At 38.1% G+C, this 18,946-nt stretch overlaps 1 protein-coding gene across 2 annotated transcripts in view; it reads right to left on the reverse strand.

Annotated features, from left to right (window-relative positions):
• LIX1 (limb and CNS expressed 1) overlaps nucleotides 1-13,282 on the reverse strand; it is a 50,355-nt gene extending 37,073 nt beyond the window's left edge. Inside the window, exon 1 of one of the 2 annotated variants that reach the window (XM_047778353.1) lies at nucleotides 12,535-13,282. In XM_047778353.1, the coding sequence (XP_047634309.1) occupies nucleotides 12,535-12,616 (82 nt within the window). In that variant the 5' untranslated portion in view covers nucleotides 12,617-13,282. Of the gene's footprint in view, nucleotides 1-1,821; nucleotides 1,881-12,534 lie in introns of those variants that run through there. The other variant, XM_047778354.1, reaches the window with a different exon arrangement.
• Nucleotides 13,283-18,946: the final 5,664 nt, after the last annotated feature.

Here is an 18,946-nt window from a genome sequence, read left to right on the forward strand (position 1 = left end):
TGTCACATGAATAGGTATCCTCATCACTTTCAACCAACACTTTGTTCTGGTTTAAAGCAATGGTATAAATATCAACTGGCTGTGGGCTTCAGAGGGGGCTGTGATTAGGCCTCCCATTCCAGTCCCTTCTTCCAAGGAAAAAAAGGCTAAAGGAGAGGACACAAGAGGAACAAGAGGAAGTGATAAAAGATGGAGGAGGTCCTGGACAGATTTCCTGGGAAGAGGGGCATGAACAAAAGTCAAGGTCAAGTCTCTGCCGGATTGCGCCTTCCACCTCAGGGTCAGGAAGCTATAGTTTGGAACACATCCTTTTTCGCTATGTGTTATTTCTCCCAAAGTTTAGAAGTTCTTTTTGAAAAGTTTTTACTTTGTCTCAATGGACACTGAGGGAAAAGGGGTTTATCTACAGCCAGGACAAGATAAATTGGTCATCCATGGTGAATCTGGGCACCCGACAGGAGAGAGGTATGAATCCTTTGTCGAGTTAACTGATACTTAACTAGTAAAATTACTATAAAGAAATAAAATATCAAATAGGTATGGGAGGAAGTAGGAGAGAAATTTTTGGGGGAGATTTTAGGAATAATAGCATGAAATCCAGTTCCTTTCTGTGATTTCTATCAGTTTATAACATCTTAGAGCAAAGAAAGCAGCTTAATCTCTGAATTACCTTTGTAAATCAAACTTCTTAATCTATTCCCTTGTTCCAAATTGCTTTCTCAGACACATGTAATAGACTCTGTTATGAACTAAATATTTGTCTCTCACAAATCCAGATATTGAAGCCCTAACATCCAATATGATAGCATTAGAATAAGATGACTTAGGGGGACAGTTAGGTTTAGATGAGCTCATGAGGGTGGAGCCCCATGATGAGATTAGTGCCCTTGTAAGAATAGAAACACACCCCAGAGCGTCCTCTCTCAGCCATGTGATGTCACAGCAAGAAGGTGGCCATTTGCAAACCAGGATGAGGGCTCTCCCCAAGTACCAAGTCTGCCAGCAACTTCATCTGCAGATTTGTTGTTTAGGCCACCTATATATGGTATTTTGATACAGCAGCCCAAGCTAAGACAAAACTCTTTAGTGGTTTTGAATACTTCTCTATCAACAAGAAGACAATTTGCTGTGTAGTTTATAGACATTAGTGTGGATACTTCTTCAGTTTTGTGAATTAGCGTGGATACTTCTTCACTGTTTTGTGAAATCTGAACATGACAGAGTTTTCAAAGTAGCAACTAGATCCCTCAGCAAGTCTCTCATAAATGAGGTTTTCATTTTCTTCTTCCTCAAGCTTTCTTTCTGATTTTAAAGTTTACCATCGAAGCTTTCACAGAAGGCGGTTTGACCAATGAGGACATACCACAATGTGGAACACCTTCATCATCTAACATTTGACCCTTTCTAGCAGAAATCCTCAATCCGTTTCAGCAAAGGCACTGTCTTCACTTGTCCTTAAACACATACTGCATATTTTTTCCCTTTGCTTTTGTTCAAGTTCTCCTTCCTACCCTGAGTTTTGCTTCTGCCCCTCTCTTCCAGCCATTCAATTTACATGCATACTTCAGAGGAAATGCCACATCCTCCATCATGCCTTACTCACTGGTTCCAGGCCACATGAATGTCCTTTGCTACGCTCATATTTCATTAGTGGCCCTGTGTCTTAGCACTTAATCTCTTATAAACCATGCTAATAAAATGGATATGGTGCTCCTGGCTAAATTTATCAAGTCAGATTTGGCTGGACTTACTTTTGGCCAGAGAAATGAAATGCCTTGTGATAACAATTCATCTTATAGACTACAGTTTTATGTTATTTACCTCATAGCTGACTGTGATTCCAGAGGGCAGGGACTCTGCTTCCTTTTTCTCTGTAGCCTCCGTGGTATCTAGCACAGGGCTAGAAGCAGTTGTTGAATTCATTTAGAATATAAGAATATAAGAACTGTGCAATTACATGAACATACACAAGATAAATGAAGGTACTACCATTCATGGAGAGGTTAAGACTTACTTCAAGAATAGGTTTTTTGTATGAACCACCATGGTACCCACACAGCAGGGATGTGGTGGTGGCAGCCATGTCTTAGCTGGAGATGACTGAGTAGGTAAAGAAAGATGAAGCCTGGGCAGAGTAGACATGTGATTGCCAGTTGCTTGCTAGCTAGAGTTTTACCTTCATGGTAACTAGGACTTGGGGAAATTCTGAATGGGGATGGTAAAAACACTTTTGTCTTAGAGCACCAACTTTAATCCATTTATGTTGCCTGTGGAACATTCTGTTGAAAGGACTTGAAAGTGTTCTCTGGGATCACTGGAAGAGAACACCACAGTTAACCAGCAATTTGGCACTGGCCTATCTGGTGATGCTGACCCTGACAGTACAGAATAAAGTTCAAAACAGTCCTATGCTCATAAAGATTTACAATTTGACTGCAGAAACAATGTATTCATATTTTTTCACCAAATATTAGACTGATACATTGTAGAACAAAAATGATTTTAAAGTAATATTTAAAACTTTAAAATTTATGGCACAATAATTAAATTGATACAAAGGGAAAAGCAGACGAATATAGATTGAAAAGATCAGAGAAAACAATCTGCATAGGAAGGCCTAAGTCAAGCCACCTCAGAAAAGTGAGATTTAAACCAGAATGGGAGAAGGCAAAGAAGTGTGCTCCCAAAGGGTGAGAGCAGCATTTGACAAAAAGATCAAGAAAAGCAGTAATGCCTCAGCTGAGGAATTGTGTAAGGGAGTGATAGGAAAGGATGGCATTAGAAAGGGGGCACTATTTGAAATGAGACAGGGTAAGGGTATTTTGCCTCCTTTAATAATTGGAAATCAATCCTATTATTCTGGAGCTCCAGCTTTACCCAAGTGGGAGAGAAGACAGGAATGCAGAGTTCCTTGTCCTTTGTCTTTGCCTGAGGTGCTGTGCTGGCTGTAGTGACTCCATGAAGAAGATACTTGGAAAGAATGTGTAGTTGCTAGTATGCATCTGGAGGAGCCCAGGGAGAACATTTCTTTGGAAGAAGCTTGAGCAGAAATCTATGATACAAGGGTAGGAGATGGAGCAAGCAAGAGAGGGTGCCTTTCGAGCCTGCAAGGAGCATGAAGCCCCTTCAGAGGATATCAATCACTGGAGGGCTTTTCTTCTAAAAATTCAGAGCTTGTCATTTTCACAGATTGGACATGATGGAGATGCCAACAGACGCACATGATCTGTGTTTCCATGTGGGAATTCTGAGATGCAGAGGATGAAAATGCACATGGATTATAGAGTTTGTTATAGAAGAGTCCTCAAGTACAGGCCTTGGTACAAAGACAATACAATGGGTACTGCATCTTGCCTCTCCACATTTTATCAATAGGGAGGCAGTTTACTTAGGTAGATAAAAGCATGGACTCTGACCTGCTGTATATATAGCACAGAGAACTCTACCCAATATTGTGTGATAATCTACACTGGAAAAAGAATCTGAAAGAGAATGGAAGTATTTATTATATATGAATGAATCACTTTGTTGTACAGCAGAAATTATCACAACCTTATAAATCAACTATACGTCAAAAAAAACTTAAAAAAAGAAAGGCATAGACTCTGGAGCCAGAATCCCTGGGTTTGAATACTATATCTAGTGCTGTAAGATACCTACCTAGGGCTCCTGTTTATCTCTAAAATGCAGTATGTACATTACAAGGTTGTGGTAAAGCTTAAAATGGAAAAAGCTTACAGTAGAGCTTCATACACAGTAAGCACTAGAGTGTTAGCTATTAGAGAAGGTGAAGGAAGAAAAGGCATGATTACATGCTTGCATGTTGCATTTTTGAAACTGACTGTTCCTGCATTGGAAACTGTATTATTAAAAATTCTAAAAATAGTCTGCAAGTCTGAAAATTCTCTAATTGTACACATTGTGCTATTTTATTTCCAAAACATGTGAAGAGTTCGCAGATGGAAAAGAGAAATCTCTTTTAATATCATTCACTGGTAAAATCAAAGCTTCATTAACAGCCAAAAAATAAATGGATGAAAGGCTACATGTCTCAAAATCTGGAAACATGGATGTCTGTCCCAATTTTTCACTTTTTTTTTTTTTTGGTCTTTTTGTTGTTGTTGCTATTTCTTGGGCCGCTCCCACAGCATATGGAGGTTCCCAGGCTAGGGGTTGAACTGGAGCTGTAGCCACTGGCCTACGCCAGAGCCACAGCAACGCGGGATCCGAGCCGCGTCTGCAACCTACACCACAGCTCACGGTAACGCCGGATCATTAACCCACTGAGCAAGGGCAGGGACCGAACCCGCAACCTCATGGTTCCTAGTCGGATTCGTTAACCACCGCCCCACGACGGGAACTCCCCAATTTTTCACTTTCTAATGAATGAATGCTACTGCAATAGACCTGCTCTTAGCAAAAACTACAGAGAGATAACTCTTACTTCAAATTAATGTTTAATGACTGCTTGGGCTTCAGGAAAGTAGAAATATTATAGTTCCCTGCCCATTTCAATTATCTAGTATGAAACAGGTCCTGCATGGAAGATAGTCACTTGTCAGCAATAAGGGATCTTAAAATTACAAATCTACTCTCCCAAAAGAACCAATTTCTTTATGCCTTACATAAGGAAAAATTATAGCTGGGTAAAATTTCCCTTGCCAGAAACAATTAAAGACAAATTGGAAAGGCTACCATTTAAGGATAAACCATTAAGAGGCTTTCAAGATGATAAACATATTTTGAAATTGATTCTCTGCCTCCCAACAGATGGATTTATGTTATGTAACACTTTAATATAATCTTTAATTAAATCATCCCAGTAGGTGATATTTTAAAATAAAGTTAATTATTTTCTATTCTAGTAATTTGATCATGTACAACTTGTTTTGCTGATGTGATTCCCTAGTGTTTTTGAGAGGAAATAGGAAAAGTACCCCCAAATAATTTAAGGAGCCAGTTCAAGGCATGATGGCAATTTACTATTCATGCAAAATAGGTTGCAAAATGGGGTACCTCCAGGTCTTGTGCTTGGCCTGGCAAACTCCAGGACACTGACCAACAGAGCCAGCTGTCTAAACATTTACTACCATCCTCAGGCTTTGACAAGTTTTGACCAGGCTAATGGAATCTTGCTGACACAACATGTAGGAATCTTGGGCCCCTTTTTCTTTTGTGTAGATACTCTTTCAAAGGTAGCCATAGCCATACAACAGAGCTGAGACAGCGAGTCTTGCTTTGTTCCCAGCAGAGGAACTTTCTTTTAGTAAGCTCCACAGTCAGTGCTTAGCTCCTTCAGCAGCTGGGAAGCTGGTTATGTTTCTTCTTTTGTGCACTTTTTCTTTTCTTCTGGTCTGGTCCCCATTCTCTGCCCTGAACACTTTCTCTGAGGCAACTGTGATCCTTTGAGTTGTTTTACAAAATTTAAATTAAATTTTGTAAATTTCAATTTTACAAAATTAAATTTCTTGGGAGATTTTCCAAAATATACAGAAAAGTATATCATACTATTTGGTTTCATTTTCACCTTTAGAATTTAAAATTGCTGAATTATAAATCATTCAGGGAGAAATTTAAATAACACTTTAAAAATATCTTTGGAAGTACAGGATAATTTTCTAAGAAGGCAGAGGGGAGAGAATATTAAGGAGCAACAGGGACCATAAAGACAAATTAAAATAAAAAGTTATTAAATATACTACAATTAAAATGCAGCAGCAACGGCAGGCCTTGGTCTCCCAAGTGTGGTTTATATGTGCAGCATGGTTCAGATGATGTCATTCAATCACAAAAGCTACACAGAATAAAAACATGATGTAATCTATTTAACCAATCAGGAAGTATACATCTTTCCCATGTGCCACTGGGCAGTGACATTGCACTATAGTTAAGAGACTTTGTAGGACTTTTGTATTTAGATAACAACAAAAGATCCAAGGGGGGGCGGGTAGAGCAAACACTGTTGCTTTGCTCATCGGTTCTGTTTAGTTAAAATGGTCAAATCTGTGCAAATATGGCTTTAGGCATATGATAAACCTTCCCTGAGAACAGTCATTTTAAGAAAGCTCTGTGACCCAGCCACAGCTGAAGAACTAGGGGTTATGTACAAAGCACTGACAAAGACTGGCCTTAAAAAAGCTTGGTGCCCAGCTTTTGGTGACCCAGAATTGAGGGCAGACCCTGAGGATGAATATTAAGGAATGGCAATCTAAGTTTCTGTGCCAGTGTGGTATATGGGATAATTCAGGCTGCTCCCCCAAGGCCAACCTAAGGCAGTGCTCTGGGGAAGTTGCCTGGAGTGACTGTATTTATTATCTTCAGAGCCCCTTTTTCCTACATTTTCATGGGGATAGTCAACTTAATCCTGCATGCACAATTAGGGTGAGATTAAGGTGTCAATGGATGATGGCTTAGAAGGTCCAAGACACCATTTAGTTCATCATAAAGGAGAACACCAACAAATTAGCAACCAAAAAATGTCTGTTGTGCACCTGCTAATTACCTGGCACTGTGGGAAGCACAGTGGGGGTTACAAAGAAGTGGAAGGTATGGCTTTGCCCTTCTAAGACTTCCAACTTAGGTGTGGACAAAAACATGCCAGCAAAACTATAACTCATAGTGTAGAGCCATATGAGAAAAGTGTAAACTACACTATGCAGGCCATAAGTGCCAAAGGAGTGGTGACTAAATGATGGATTCCCACAGCTGCATAATGGGATGAGATCAAAATAGGGATCAACTGATTATCATTGCAGCAGAAAAAAAAAGAAAAAGCAAAACCATAATTCAAACAGCATTCCATGGATACCAGAGAGAGAATATAGAAAACTACAGGGAGTGTAATAATTGAATATTTTGTCATTATTAAACTTTCAGTAGGATTCTTTTTCCTTTTTCTCTTAATATAGGATTTTTAAAAACTACCTTGACAGACTAAACTTATATGAGCATTTGAACATGGAAGAAAAGAAATAAGAGACTTTGGGGTTAAAATGTCAATATGAAATGCATTAAATAAAGAAGATTCTTTTATGAAAGGCTTCTAAAGTTGTCTTACATTTCTTAAATCAATCTGTAGCACATAATCAGTAAAACCGTATCATTTAAACAGAAAAATCATAACTTAGAAACTCACCCTTGTGCATCTGTATCCTATTATGGGCTGTAACTTAACACATGAGTTTCAGGAGTTGTTAAAGTAGAGTTCAGGCTAACAAATCTTAACTGTTTAAAAAAAAGCCTATGGTGAGATGAGACAGCAGACTGTGAAGAGGCACCATATCTGATCACAGGATGGGTGTCAATCAAATTTTATTTTTATCTGCTAAATTGTGTTTGTATATTAAGAAATAAATGTATTAAGATAGACATTGCCATTAAGTGATCAAGAAGCCGCCTCCATTTTTCCATTTCGAAAAATTTTCTGCCGGCATTGAGACTTTCAGTATTTAAATTCTGCCAAATATATCTTTACTTAAAAAAGGAGAAGAGAAAAATGCTTATGCCAGTGATAGCTGAACTGAAATATGAATTTTTTCCCTTAATATAAATTCAAATAGTTGTCTCCTATAATAAAGTAAAACCAGCATTTGAATAGACTTCTTCAGTAGAACAGACATCCTAAATTTAGATGCTAAAATCATCATAGTTCAAATTACTGTAATTAAGATGCAATCATTAATCCAAAATAAGCTAGTAAGCAGTGGAAGGTTTTTGGTTTGTTTGTTTTATCCAGTATACTTTCTGTGGTGGAACACAATGCAATATGTGTTGGGATCTTACTGCACAAGTGCCTTCATCTTTTACATTCTACTATATTCCTTTTTCTGAAATGCAAAAATCATAAATGTATCATCAAATCTCTAGATTTCAGATAATTGCACTAAAAAGCATGGGATGGAGAAAGGACTTGACTCTTGAGAAATTTTGCTCTCTTGTATTCCGTACAGCCAAGATTTATGATTACTAAGATGTTTTTAATAGTTCTATAGTCTGGTCCAATTTTTCCAAAGGGTAAAACTATACTTTTTGAAGTATTCACCTATGTGGTGTAAATACAAACTTTCATGCAGAAAAATGTCTCCTCAAATGCAAAAGTTGAATGTACTTCGAGTATGTGAGAAATTAGCTTCTAATTGTGCAATGTTTAGTAAATGTTTCACCTTATTTTTTCATTATAAAATTTGGGGAAACATGAGTGAAATCTATCACATTACTTTATAAGTCAGTACTAGAAACCAGCATGTTCTCATGGCTTCAATGACAACCAAGATGGTTTTTAACTATCCGTTTGAGACAGTTTGCCTTGATTTTGGCCTTCATTTACTGAAAGTGGTTTCTCCCTATAGGCATGTTTACATTTACAAATCTTGCATCTCGCCTGAATGGGTAAAAGGATTCTTGCTGTGAAAAATCAGCACCTCTGTCTAACTTAGTTTCAGGAACTGTACCTCCCACAGATATCAGTGCAATCTTTTTCGCAGTGCAACAGAAGGCCATAAACTTTGAGAACTAATCTAGGATCACTGTTAACTTCAATGGCTCCCTGTTGCCTATACTTGAGCAGGACTCTACCTGCCTTCTCAGCCTTGTCACCACCTCTGATGATGCACTGATCTTGTATTGCTGGATCTGTCTTTGGACAAGCTATTGTCTCTCTTTAACAATACCTTCCCCTCTCATACTCCTTCTCAGAGTAGTGCCAACTTATTGAGTTCCCTCCAAACATTCAGAAGAATCCACTTCAGTCCCATCTGTTTTCTTAACAGATACTGCCTCGATGGCACAAATGGCACAGTAATGCAACACCTTTGAGAGGCAATGTCTTGCAGTGGCAAAATGTGCAAAGTTGGAAGACAGACTTTGAATCCTGGCCCCATCACTTTATCACTTTACTAGGTGTGACCTTGGGTGAGTCACCTTAACCACCATAAGCCTCAGATCTCTACCCTATAAATCAAAATAGGTGACTTTCTGTGAAGAATAAACGTTCTTAGTATAGTGCCTGTCATCACATGCTGAGGACATGACAATCTAGCATTGCTATTAATGCATAAAAGAAGAGCCCAAAGATGGCAGATAAGCGTATTATGCTCTTGTAATTTGAAAAGCAGGATCTGAAAGTATACTCTTCTTGAAATCATGTGCTGATGATTTATTTTGAGAAAGTATGTGAGAAACTGTTTAACAGTGACAAACAGTTAGTAAGCTCAAACACACACTCTCAAAAGAGCTGACAAGGGCTGTTTTCCACATGGTTCATCTTTGGTTGTGCCACATAACACATGAAAAGAAAGTGGATGTTGCGCAAGGCCAAGAATGGAAGGCAACATGAATAATGTCTCAATTTACTTAATTTCCCTGCAGAGATTCTGTATGGTGGTGGAGAATCCCAGATATATTTGTTACAAAACTGAAATATTTAGGTAGTGGACAATAGTCCAGTGTGAGCTCAGATAAGCAAACTTCAGTCTGACAGTCCGTCTTATTTAAAATTTATTTTTTTCTTTTTTCTCTTTTTGTCTTTTTGACTTTTCTAGGGCCGTTTCCTTGGCATATGGAGGTTCCCAGGCTAGGCGTCTAATCAGAGCTGTAGCCGCTGGCCTACGCCAGAGCCACAGTAATTCCGGATCCAAGCCACGCCTGCAACCTACGCCATAGCTCACGGCAACGCTGGATCCTGAACCCACTGAATAAGGGCAGGGATTGAACCCGCAACCTCGTGATTGCGCCACGAAGGGAACTACATAAAATTTCTTTATTTTTCAATTTAAATATGAAATAGGGAAAAAGTGTTATGAAATTCATTTCCTTTCAGGAAGGAAAATAAAAAACAAATCACAACTTTTGCCAGATGAACACCTTGTCTAAAATAAATAAGAGGTTTAATGCATTGCAAAATGCCACTTGGAAGGCCTCACTGGCTGAGAAAACCATTCATATTTTATTTCCTTAAATGAATGTAACTATCCCCATGTGCATTGGTCTCAGACCAGAAAACTCTCCGGGTACTTTTCTTGACCAACTTGAAGAGAAGATTCAATTTACTATTCCTTGTTTTTAAAACAAGTCAAAAGCCAAATGAGGGCAACAAATTAATTGAATGATCCTTTACATCCCCTATATGTGTTTCTGAAGAATAAAGAGAGAAAAACTGTCTCGGCATTTACAGAAGAGAAATTTAGAAAAACAACTTTAGAATGGTATTATGTTTTAAATGTTCCTTTGTTCAACTGTGCAGGATTTTAAAAATTGTTGGATTGGCTTTTTATCTTGTAGGAGAGCAAGGTAGCAATTTTTCTAAAGGAATTGGCAGTGATGTGCTCATGTGCTTAGCTCTTTCCTTCTGGCAAAAAAGAGACTGGCCTGGGGTAGGGAAGAGGAGCCAGGAGTGACTAGGAAGAAAGGAAGCTGTTTAGAACCTGCCATTCAAAACTGATGGCAGCTTTTTACATGGTGTGTGAAGCAGGAGTATGGTGGTAGCAACTTATGGGTGTGCCAAAATGAGTTCATGTGCTAAACCATGGCACATGCATGATAGGTTGCCAAGGCATGGTACAGGCCCCAGGCAGATTTATGATACCTGTTCCAGAAAGTAAGTGAACCTGTCCCAATTATTCCAAGAAGATGGTGAGTGGTTAGATGTTTCTTTATCATAAAAAAACCCTGGCATATAAATCTACCATTTGGCTTACATTTATTTATTTATTTATTTAGGATTAGAACACTTGAAGTGAGAAGTGCAACAGTAAAAATTCACACCTATTAAGCCATGCAAGCAGTTGCAGAGTGGCAGCCCACTCTAGGGTAAGCAGGCAATGCTGTCTGATGACATTTAAGTTCTATGTTAATGAAAAAAATATATAAAATAAGACACTTCTTTGCTTTTCTATATAAAATAGTTCCCATAAAGGCCTGAATGACAGAAGATAATGTATGTTTTATTTTAACCCCTTTCTATTACATTCTCTCTGCTAAACTGTAAAAAACTGCTGGAGTTTAGTTCACTTCAAAAAGGGGGTGATAATATAATTTCATATTAAACTTCCTAGATTCACAGTGAACTCAGTGAAAAATTTCACCTCAATTTCTTTTTACTGTTTCCACTACCCAAATTTTATGCACAAAACCCCTGGGACTCTAAAACTTATCCAAAGCCTTAGGCAGGTCAAGAGCCCTTTTACTCTTTGCTAGTGAATTCTGTGCTATTCTAGGAGAGACATTCTTTCCTTACCTTTTCACTTAAAAAAAAATGCCAAACCTGAATAGACTCCAGGCTAGACTGGGGGAGGGAGTGATTTTTATTAGTTCTAACATAGCTACTGACACATGCTTGAAGACAATATTTTAAAGAAACAAGAAAGTGGGACAGAGAGAAGAGAAAAAAAGAGAAAGTGAAAAAAGAAAAAGAAAGTAAACAAAGAAAAGAAAGAAAGGAAGGAAAGAAAAGAAAGAAAAGGCAGGCTTACACAATGTTTTAGAGGGCAGATTGGTTATACTTTAACTTCTAGTAAGAAAATTTTATAGAATAAAATTGTCGAACATTTCTTTTTCTTCATCACACATATGCAAAATATAAACTAAAAGGACATCTGGAAACTAACATTATTCAGCAATCAGAAAGCAAAAATCCAAACCATTGATGTTTTGATGGAGACAAACACATGAGATTCACAAAGAAGAAAGCTGTAACTTATTGAAGTGAAAAAAAAAAATTCCACATGCATTTTACCTTTTGGGCAGTTCCATAGCAAAGTTCTATTTCAGAAGCCCTTTGTAATATGAAACCTACTGTAGATAAGATACAAGGGGAAGATAGTCTGTTTTGCAGCAGCAGGAAATCAAATTGGTTCCAGAAACAAAGTTACATGACAAATGGTTTAATAGTATTGCTAGAATTGGCGAACTTGATTAAACTATTTTTCATAATCATTAAAAATAAGATTTTGAAATAACTCTGCCATAGCCATTTAGATTTTTGGGGTGAGGGAGGGTATGGATGCAGAGGTGGGAAGACATCTAATTTTATTGGCCTTTTAACCAAGTGTTATAATTTGTTATCAAAATATGAGTTCAGTAGTGATTTACTGTTTTGTTTGCAACCAAAAATTTCAAACATTATATATTTTTTTAGCATAACTAATATATGATATGGAGGATTAAACAAGTTAACAAATATAGATATAAATATATTTTATTATCACATTCAAATTATTTTTAGTTTTAATCCTAGTAGCAATCTGCCTTGATTTATTTAAAAAGCATCTGAAAAAGTTTATTAAGTCGTAGCTGACTCTTAGATTTTAGGAGAAATGGTTAGCAAGATGTATCACTGACAAAATAACATAGGGACTGATACCTGTAGGTGAAATGAAATCATTTTCCTGACTGAAGTCAGGAACAAGTTAAATATCACTTAGACCACAGCATACGACTACAGAGATTTAGAAGAAAACATGCTTAAATGGGATGTGACTAGACATTCAGGACTAATTTCTAAAAAAGTCAAAAAACTTTTTCTCCTTCAGTACTTACAGTCTTTGAAGACAAGAGACGGGTCTCTATGAGGCAAGACTTGGGCAATGATGTGTCTCAGGGATTCCAATGTTCTGTCCATCTTGGGTCTGCCTGTGCGAGCCTGCTGCACAGTGTCCTCATGCCTGAATTCTTGCAGTCCTGGTCTGAATTTGTGCAGCTCATTGATGCACAGGATTACCAAAGAATCTCTTTTAACATCTGCCAATCAGACATTTCCCAGAATCTAAAGACCCCTCAGGGGGCCCTCCTCCCAGGCTCACTTATCTTTGTTGTATGCTGAGCTAATTAGCTCTAAAGGCTGGCTGACAGGCGGGTTCCCATTGCTTCCTTCTGTTAAACACACCCACCTACAGGCTAGCTGGGGAAGCTCACTAATCATGGGAACAGCTTCCCTCTCCAACCAGATTCTGCCTGAATGGTGTGTGGCTTTCTGATTGCAATATTTTTTTTTTTGTCAACTATCTTCAAATGTGCTGTTCCCCAGGTATCTGGAATCAAGAAGGTTATTTCTCAAAAAAGTTTTCTTAGTAGCAAAGAAGTTTCTAGCTCAGGACCAGTATAATTTAAATTCTTCTTTGGTAAAGAAGTGCTCTAAAGATTGTGGATGTAGCCAGGCACCAGATCATGCCTTCTTTTTGAATTCAGGAGAATCACTCCAGCCAAATTATAGTCACTTTTGGTGAGCACTGGAAAAGTAAATCTCATACTCTGCCTTTTGGCTTGCCTGGAAACATTTGTTTCCCTTTTTATCCTTCAAGGCAAATAATTCCCAAGATTGACTTTAATGAATTCTGATATCAGTCACCCTCTTTCATTTCATAACTTCATATTAAACATTTCAGGAGTAAAAATACATTTTTCAAGATAATAGTTACAAAAAGATCTGAAGAAAAAAAATGGTTTCTTTTTCTACCCATACCTTCAACACACAACAATGTAAAATAATCTTTCCACAGGAGACATGTCAAAGAATTACATAGCAGTGATAAGGATTTATACCAGATATAAAAGAACTGATTTTAATGGCTGAAGACTTGTTGATAACTTATTCACTTTTTAAAAAATATTTTTCCAGGGTAAGCACAAGAAAGTGGTTTTCAACCTTCTTTCCGACTTTTAGATTCCATAAATTGGAATCTAAAAGTCGCACTATATGATTGCACTATATGATTAACTGAAACCAGTCCTTTAAAGACTGTATAAAATGTTTTCCTTGTGATCTTCTTCAGCTAGTTGGGAAAAAGAGTGGGATTAATAAAAGGAAACAGAAGAAATGGACCTGCAATAGTAATTCCTACTACAAAGACTATCACTTAGCAAATGCCCACAGGGAGTGTATATGCCACACACAACAGAGAAAAAGGGCTGGCCCAAAGTGCACAGATACTTGGAAGGTGCACTTCATGTTAAAAACGCTTATTTAGGGTCCCAAAGTGTACTTTACAAGGGCTGTACCAAATAGGAAATATTGTCTTTGCCATCCAGTTTATAATTTAAAAGGAGAAACTAGATGATTTGTAGGCAAAAAGCTACTATACACTTGTATAAATAAAGTACAAATAAATGTAGATATTTTTATTGTAAATCAAGATATTTTAGGTTCTCATGAGAGGAATAAAAAAATAATATGGAATTCTCAAAGGAGATGGATAACATAAAAGTAGAGAAATTAGAAATATTGGATGCTGGGATTTTAATCAATGAAGACTTTTTCGACTTAATTCCAGTAGTACATAAAAGCATTTTGGGAGTTCCCGTCGTGGCGCAGTGGTTAACGAATCTGACTAGGAACCATGAGGTTGTGGGTTCGATCCCTGCCCTTGCTCAGTGGCTTACCGATCTAGCGTTGCCGTGAGCTGTGGTGTAGGTTGCAGACGCGGCTCGGATCCGCGTTGCTGTGGCTCTGGTGTAGGCCGGTGGCTACAGCTCCGATTCGACCCCTAGCCTGGGAATCTCCATATGCCACGGGAGTGGCCCAAGAAATAGCAAAAAGACCAAAAAAAAAAAAAAAAAGCATTTTGGTTGTATAATATGGCTCTATAAAGCCAGCCACATTGCCCTTCAAATCCTGTAGGTGGAAGGCAGTGAATTTGGGTAAGTTATAGGATTTGAATTTGTTACCTGTGTAACTTTGAAGAAGTCACTCATCTTCTCTGGACTCAGAATCCTCATTGAGAAAATTAAGGGTTTGAGCCAGATGCTCTCTTTCACATGTAACAATTATGATTCTATAGGTATATGACAAATGAGCACAAATATTGACATATATTTTCTAGCCTTGAAAGTATACACTTATTTCCTAAATGCTACACTGTCTTCAAATAAATCACTTCTATCACATAGTCAACTTCATATCCATTCATCAATGATGATGGACACATTCACAGTGTGAATTCAAAGATACTCGCCGGTAATGCTAACTAAAATGAAAGGTAAGAATATGTTAATAAAACACCTTCAACCTCCATAAGATTTTTTCTAAAAAAGGCAAACTATAAGCATCTGCTGAGAACCCCAAAACAGCTCTGCAAAGATAATTTCATAAAAATGTCATGATCTTTAATGAGTTATATTTTAATAAATTAAAAGATTTCTAGAAAGGTAGATATACAATATACCAGTTGGGTAGTAGTTTCCTTTTCTCCTTAGGACAATCCTTCAGCATACATTTTCTTTGCATAATAATTTCTTCATTATCTGCCCTTAAAGATTTCTCACCCTAAGTGCTGTTGTGAGACATTCTAGAAAAATAACTTGGTGGTTTCTCACCATTCTCTCTTTGATGTAGAAAGCACCTGATGAAGACCGAAGAGCCTGAGAAACACTTGTGCAGTGTGTTCATTTTAGTATACATTCTACAGTTCACCCGTGGGATTTCAATGTCAACCTCAACCATCTTGAGGCATTTGCCAAAAGCAAAATCAAAATACTGAAACAAGTGTAGATGACTACAGTGAAAACAAAAATGTTTTTAGAAATCCTGCTTGAGTACCACTCAAAAGTATGAGAAATGACATCCAACCGACATATCCAGTGTTCAAAATTTATCACCCAATGGTAAAAGTGGAAGGCTGAATCCAATAGTACATACCAAGCTCCCAAAGAGTATGGCTAATAATACATATAAGTAATATTTTGTTGCTCAATAGGTCATCACAAGTACAAAACTGATAAGGAGGCAGGGGCCACCAATTGAAATAACACCCAGAATGTTAGAAAACATAATAAATGCTGCAAAGAATCATCTTCAGTTAAAAACAGGAAACACTTCCACCATTCCCCTCGCCATCCCACTTTATACTCTCCTTGGCCCAGGGGGAGGAAAATGGGATAGGTGAAGCAGGAGAGTTGGCCTTTATGTGAAGTTACAGAAGTTGTTGAGAATACAGGTCCTGAAAGACTTCAGCACGAGGCCTGCAATAACTGAGCAAACTTATAACTACTCAAATAAAAACAACGGAGAATGAATGATAGCAGCTCCTTCCAGATTCCTATTGGAATGATAGGTAGGGGAACTGGAAGGTCCTAAATGACAGAATGGCCAAAGTTCATAGCCCTGTGCAAGAATGTTGCTGGGGGTTGTGGGAGGGTGAAGAAGGACAAGGCCAGGAAGAAACTGACTTTGCAGAGGTAATGACTAATGACTGTTCAGTGACGGCTTTGTTTAGCCTCAACTAGGAAGAGGCTAGTAAGAGGAATGAATGGCTGGTTAGCATCAACTTTGTTTACTTTTGACTAGGAAGGAACAAGTAAAAGGAATGAAATGACTCTTCAGTGTTAATTTGTTTACTCTCAACTGGGAAGAGACTAATGAAGTGTTTGAGTCAAGGAAGGTATTTATGAGAGGGTCAGTTGGAAAGGCTACTCCATATTACCACACAAAAGTTTAAAAACACAGGCAACGTGAAAGAACTTTATCTCAGATATTTGCTCACTGGTATTTTGCTACATTCAGGAAATCATCAGTAAGTACTAATTTGTTGAGTTATACAACTAACTAGAAAATTGATTAATTTTTCATCTACAGTTTAAAGGAATGAATGTTCTCTTATTGTTATAGAAAATTATGAAAAGTGCTTTCATGAAATAATTCCCCCCATCACATAAAACCACTAGTAAACTGCCCTTTATCTTTGTCAGGGCAGTCAGAATTAAGGTAACCCCTCATTAATCTGAGCCTTCTGCTGTCATATATGTATTTGGGGATCCTGAATGAGCCCATGTCATTTTGATTGTTTTGTGTAACTAATTACTCAGTCCTGTATGGGTATTTGGTCCTTAAAGAAAAGCAAATTTGATTCTTCAAAAAATACTTTAGTAGTTCCTGTCATGGCTCAGTGGTTAACTAATCCGACTAGGAACCATGAGGTTGCGGGTTCGATCCCTGGCCTTGCTCAGTGGGTTAAGGATCCGGTGTTGCTGTGAGCTGTGGTGCAGATTGTAGACGCGGCTCGGATCCTGCGTTGCTGTGGCTGTGGTGTAGGTCAGCAGCTGCAGCTCTGATTAGACCCCTAGCCTGGGAACCTCCATGGCCGCAGGAGCAGCTCAAGAAATGGCAAAAAGCCCTCCCCCAAAAAACTTTAGAGGCCAAAGATATCACGGGAGTTGGGGGGTGTGGCCTATACTAGTTCATGGACAAACTCAAGGTTTTTGAAGGTGGAAGAATTTGGATGTTCAAATTTACAAGACTGGAGATAATGATGCCAAGTCCTTGGGTCATTGGATAATTTACAAAAACTAAACTGATTACCTTAAGTGTGGCTGGCTGACTTCCCAGCATAATATATACTTTGAAAACAATAAAAAAGTTTTTTAGCTTGTTTTTAGAATGAACTTTTGAGGTGGTCTTTACAAAATTTTTTTTATTCTTTTTTTTTTTTTCTTTTTTAGGGCCACACCCTCTGCTTATGGAAGTTTCAAGGCTAGGGGTCAAATCTGAGCTGCACCTACCAGCCTACCCTATAGCCACAGCCACAATAGTTCTGAGTCACATCTATGACCTACACCTCAGCTCATGGCAACGCCAGATACTTAACCCACTGAGTGAGGACAGGGATCAAACACGTGTCCTCATGGATACCAGTCAGGTTCATTACCACTGAGCCACAAGGGGAACTCTAACCATATTTTAATCTTTCATAAAAGTTTATCTGATTATTGGTTCCTCTCCACTCCTTGCATTTTCTCACAGTACCACCACCCCTGCTCTTCCTGTGTCTTACTGTCCAGGACAAGAATTTATTTTATTGGGTAGTAGGGAAAAAAATTTTTTATATAAGTTGTGGCTATAAAATGACCAGATCAATCTAAAAGATTTAAAGAATAATTGAAACTAAAGCTGAGTCTTATAGCCACTCTCCACATGAAAGGAGATGGGGTCTTCTATAAGGGGCATGCTGTGGTGGGAGACACACACCCAGTTTACATGGGTGAGATACCCTCTTCCTTCTTTAGATAAAGTCACGTTTCTAGGGGTATGAGTTGTATGGAATGTTTAAATCTTTGCAACAGTGAGGAAATTAAAATGAAAATCTCAACTATGAAAAAACTTAGTATGAGATTAAAACAAACCTAGGTAAAATGTTTATTGGCTATAAACATATGACAAACCTGAGATTAGTTGATGGTGATGTTAGGTTCAAGCAAGCCAGTAATTTCACAGCTCCATATATTTTAGATGAAGTTTCCTGTAAAGACTGCATCATTAGTATACTCTTAATTCAATTTAGGCCACACTTATGGATATGCTTACATTAAGATAAAAGCCTTGTGCCCATCCATTTCACACTGTAAACTGTAATTTCCATTTCACTTCCTATGTAGTCACCACCAGAGCTCTGCACTTAGCATGCATCCTGCTGACACAGAAGAAATATTTCTTTTCAAATTTGTTTAAATAAAGAGGGATAGGAAACTGCACAGAAAGGGGGCCTATTTTTCCACAAGTTGACAACTGGAGAAAGACCAAGTTAGAGAATAATATATTGGTACCTCAGTATCCTTAGGCTCAAGGAAAAAACCCTCCTCCAGCACCACCCTGCTTTCCTTCTACCTCCGTGTGAAAAACCAACAATATCCCACTCAGGGATTCAGTTTACTGACATGGATTTTTTTTTGAGGCCTGTGAGAAGACAGAGAGGCCTATTATGGAAAAACAGACAAACCGCTTTCTTTCTTTTCTTTTTGGCTTCTTAGGGCTGCATACAAGGCATATGGAAGTTCTCAGGCAAGGGGTTGAATCAGAGCTGCAGCTGCTGGCCTACACCACAACTCATGGCAATGCTGATCCTCGACCCACTGAGCGAGGCCAGGGATCCAACCTGCATCCTCAAGGATACTAGTCAGATTCGCTTCTGCTGCACAACGGAAACTCCCATACAAACCACTTTCTAAAAATGGAGGAAACTTG

Source organism: Phacochoerus africanus, chromosome 4 (assembly GCF_016906955.1).
Source record: "Phacochoerus africanus isolate WHEZ1 chromosome 4, ROS_Pafr_v1, whole genome shotgun sequence".
Taxonomy (NCBI): domain Eukaryota; kingdom Metazoa; phylum Chordata; class Mammalia; order Artiodactyla; family Suidae; genus Phacochoerus; species Phacochoerus africanus.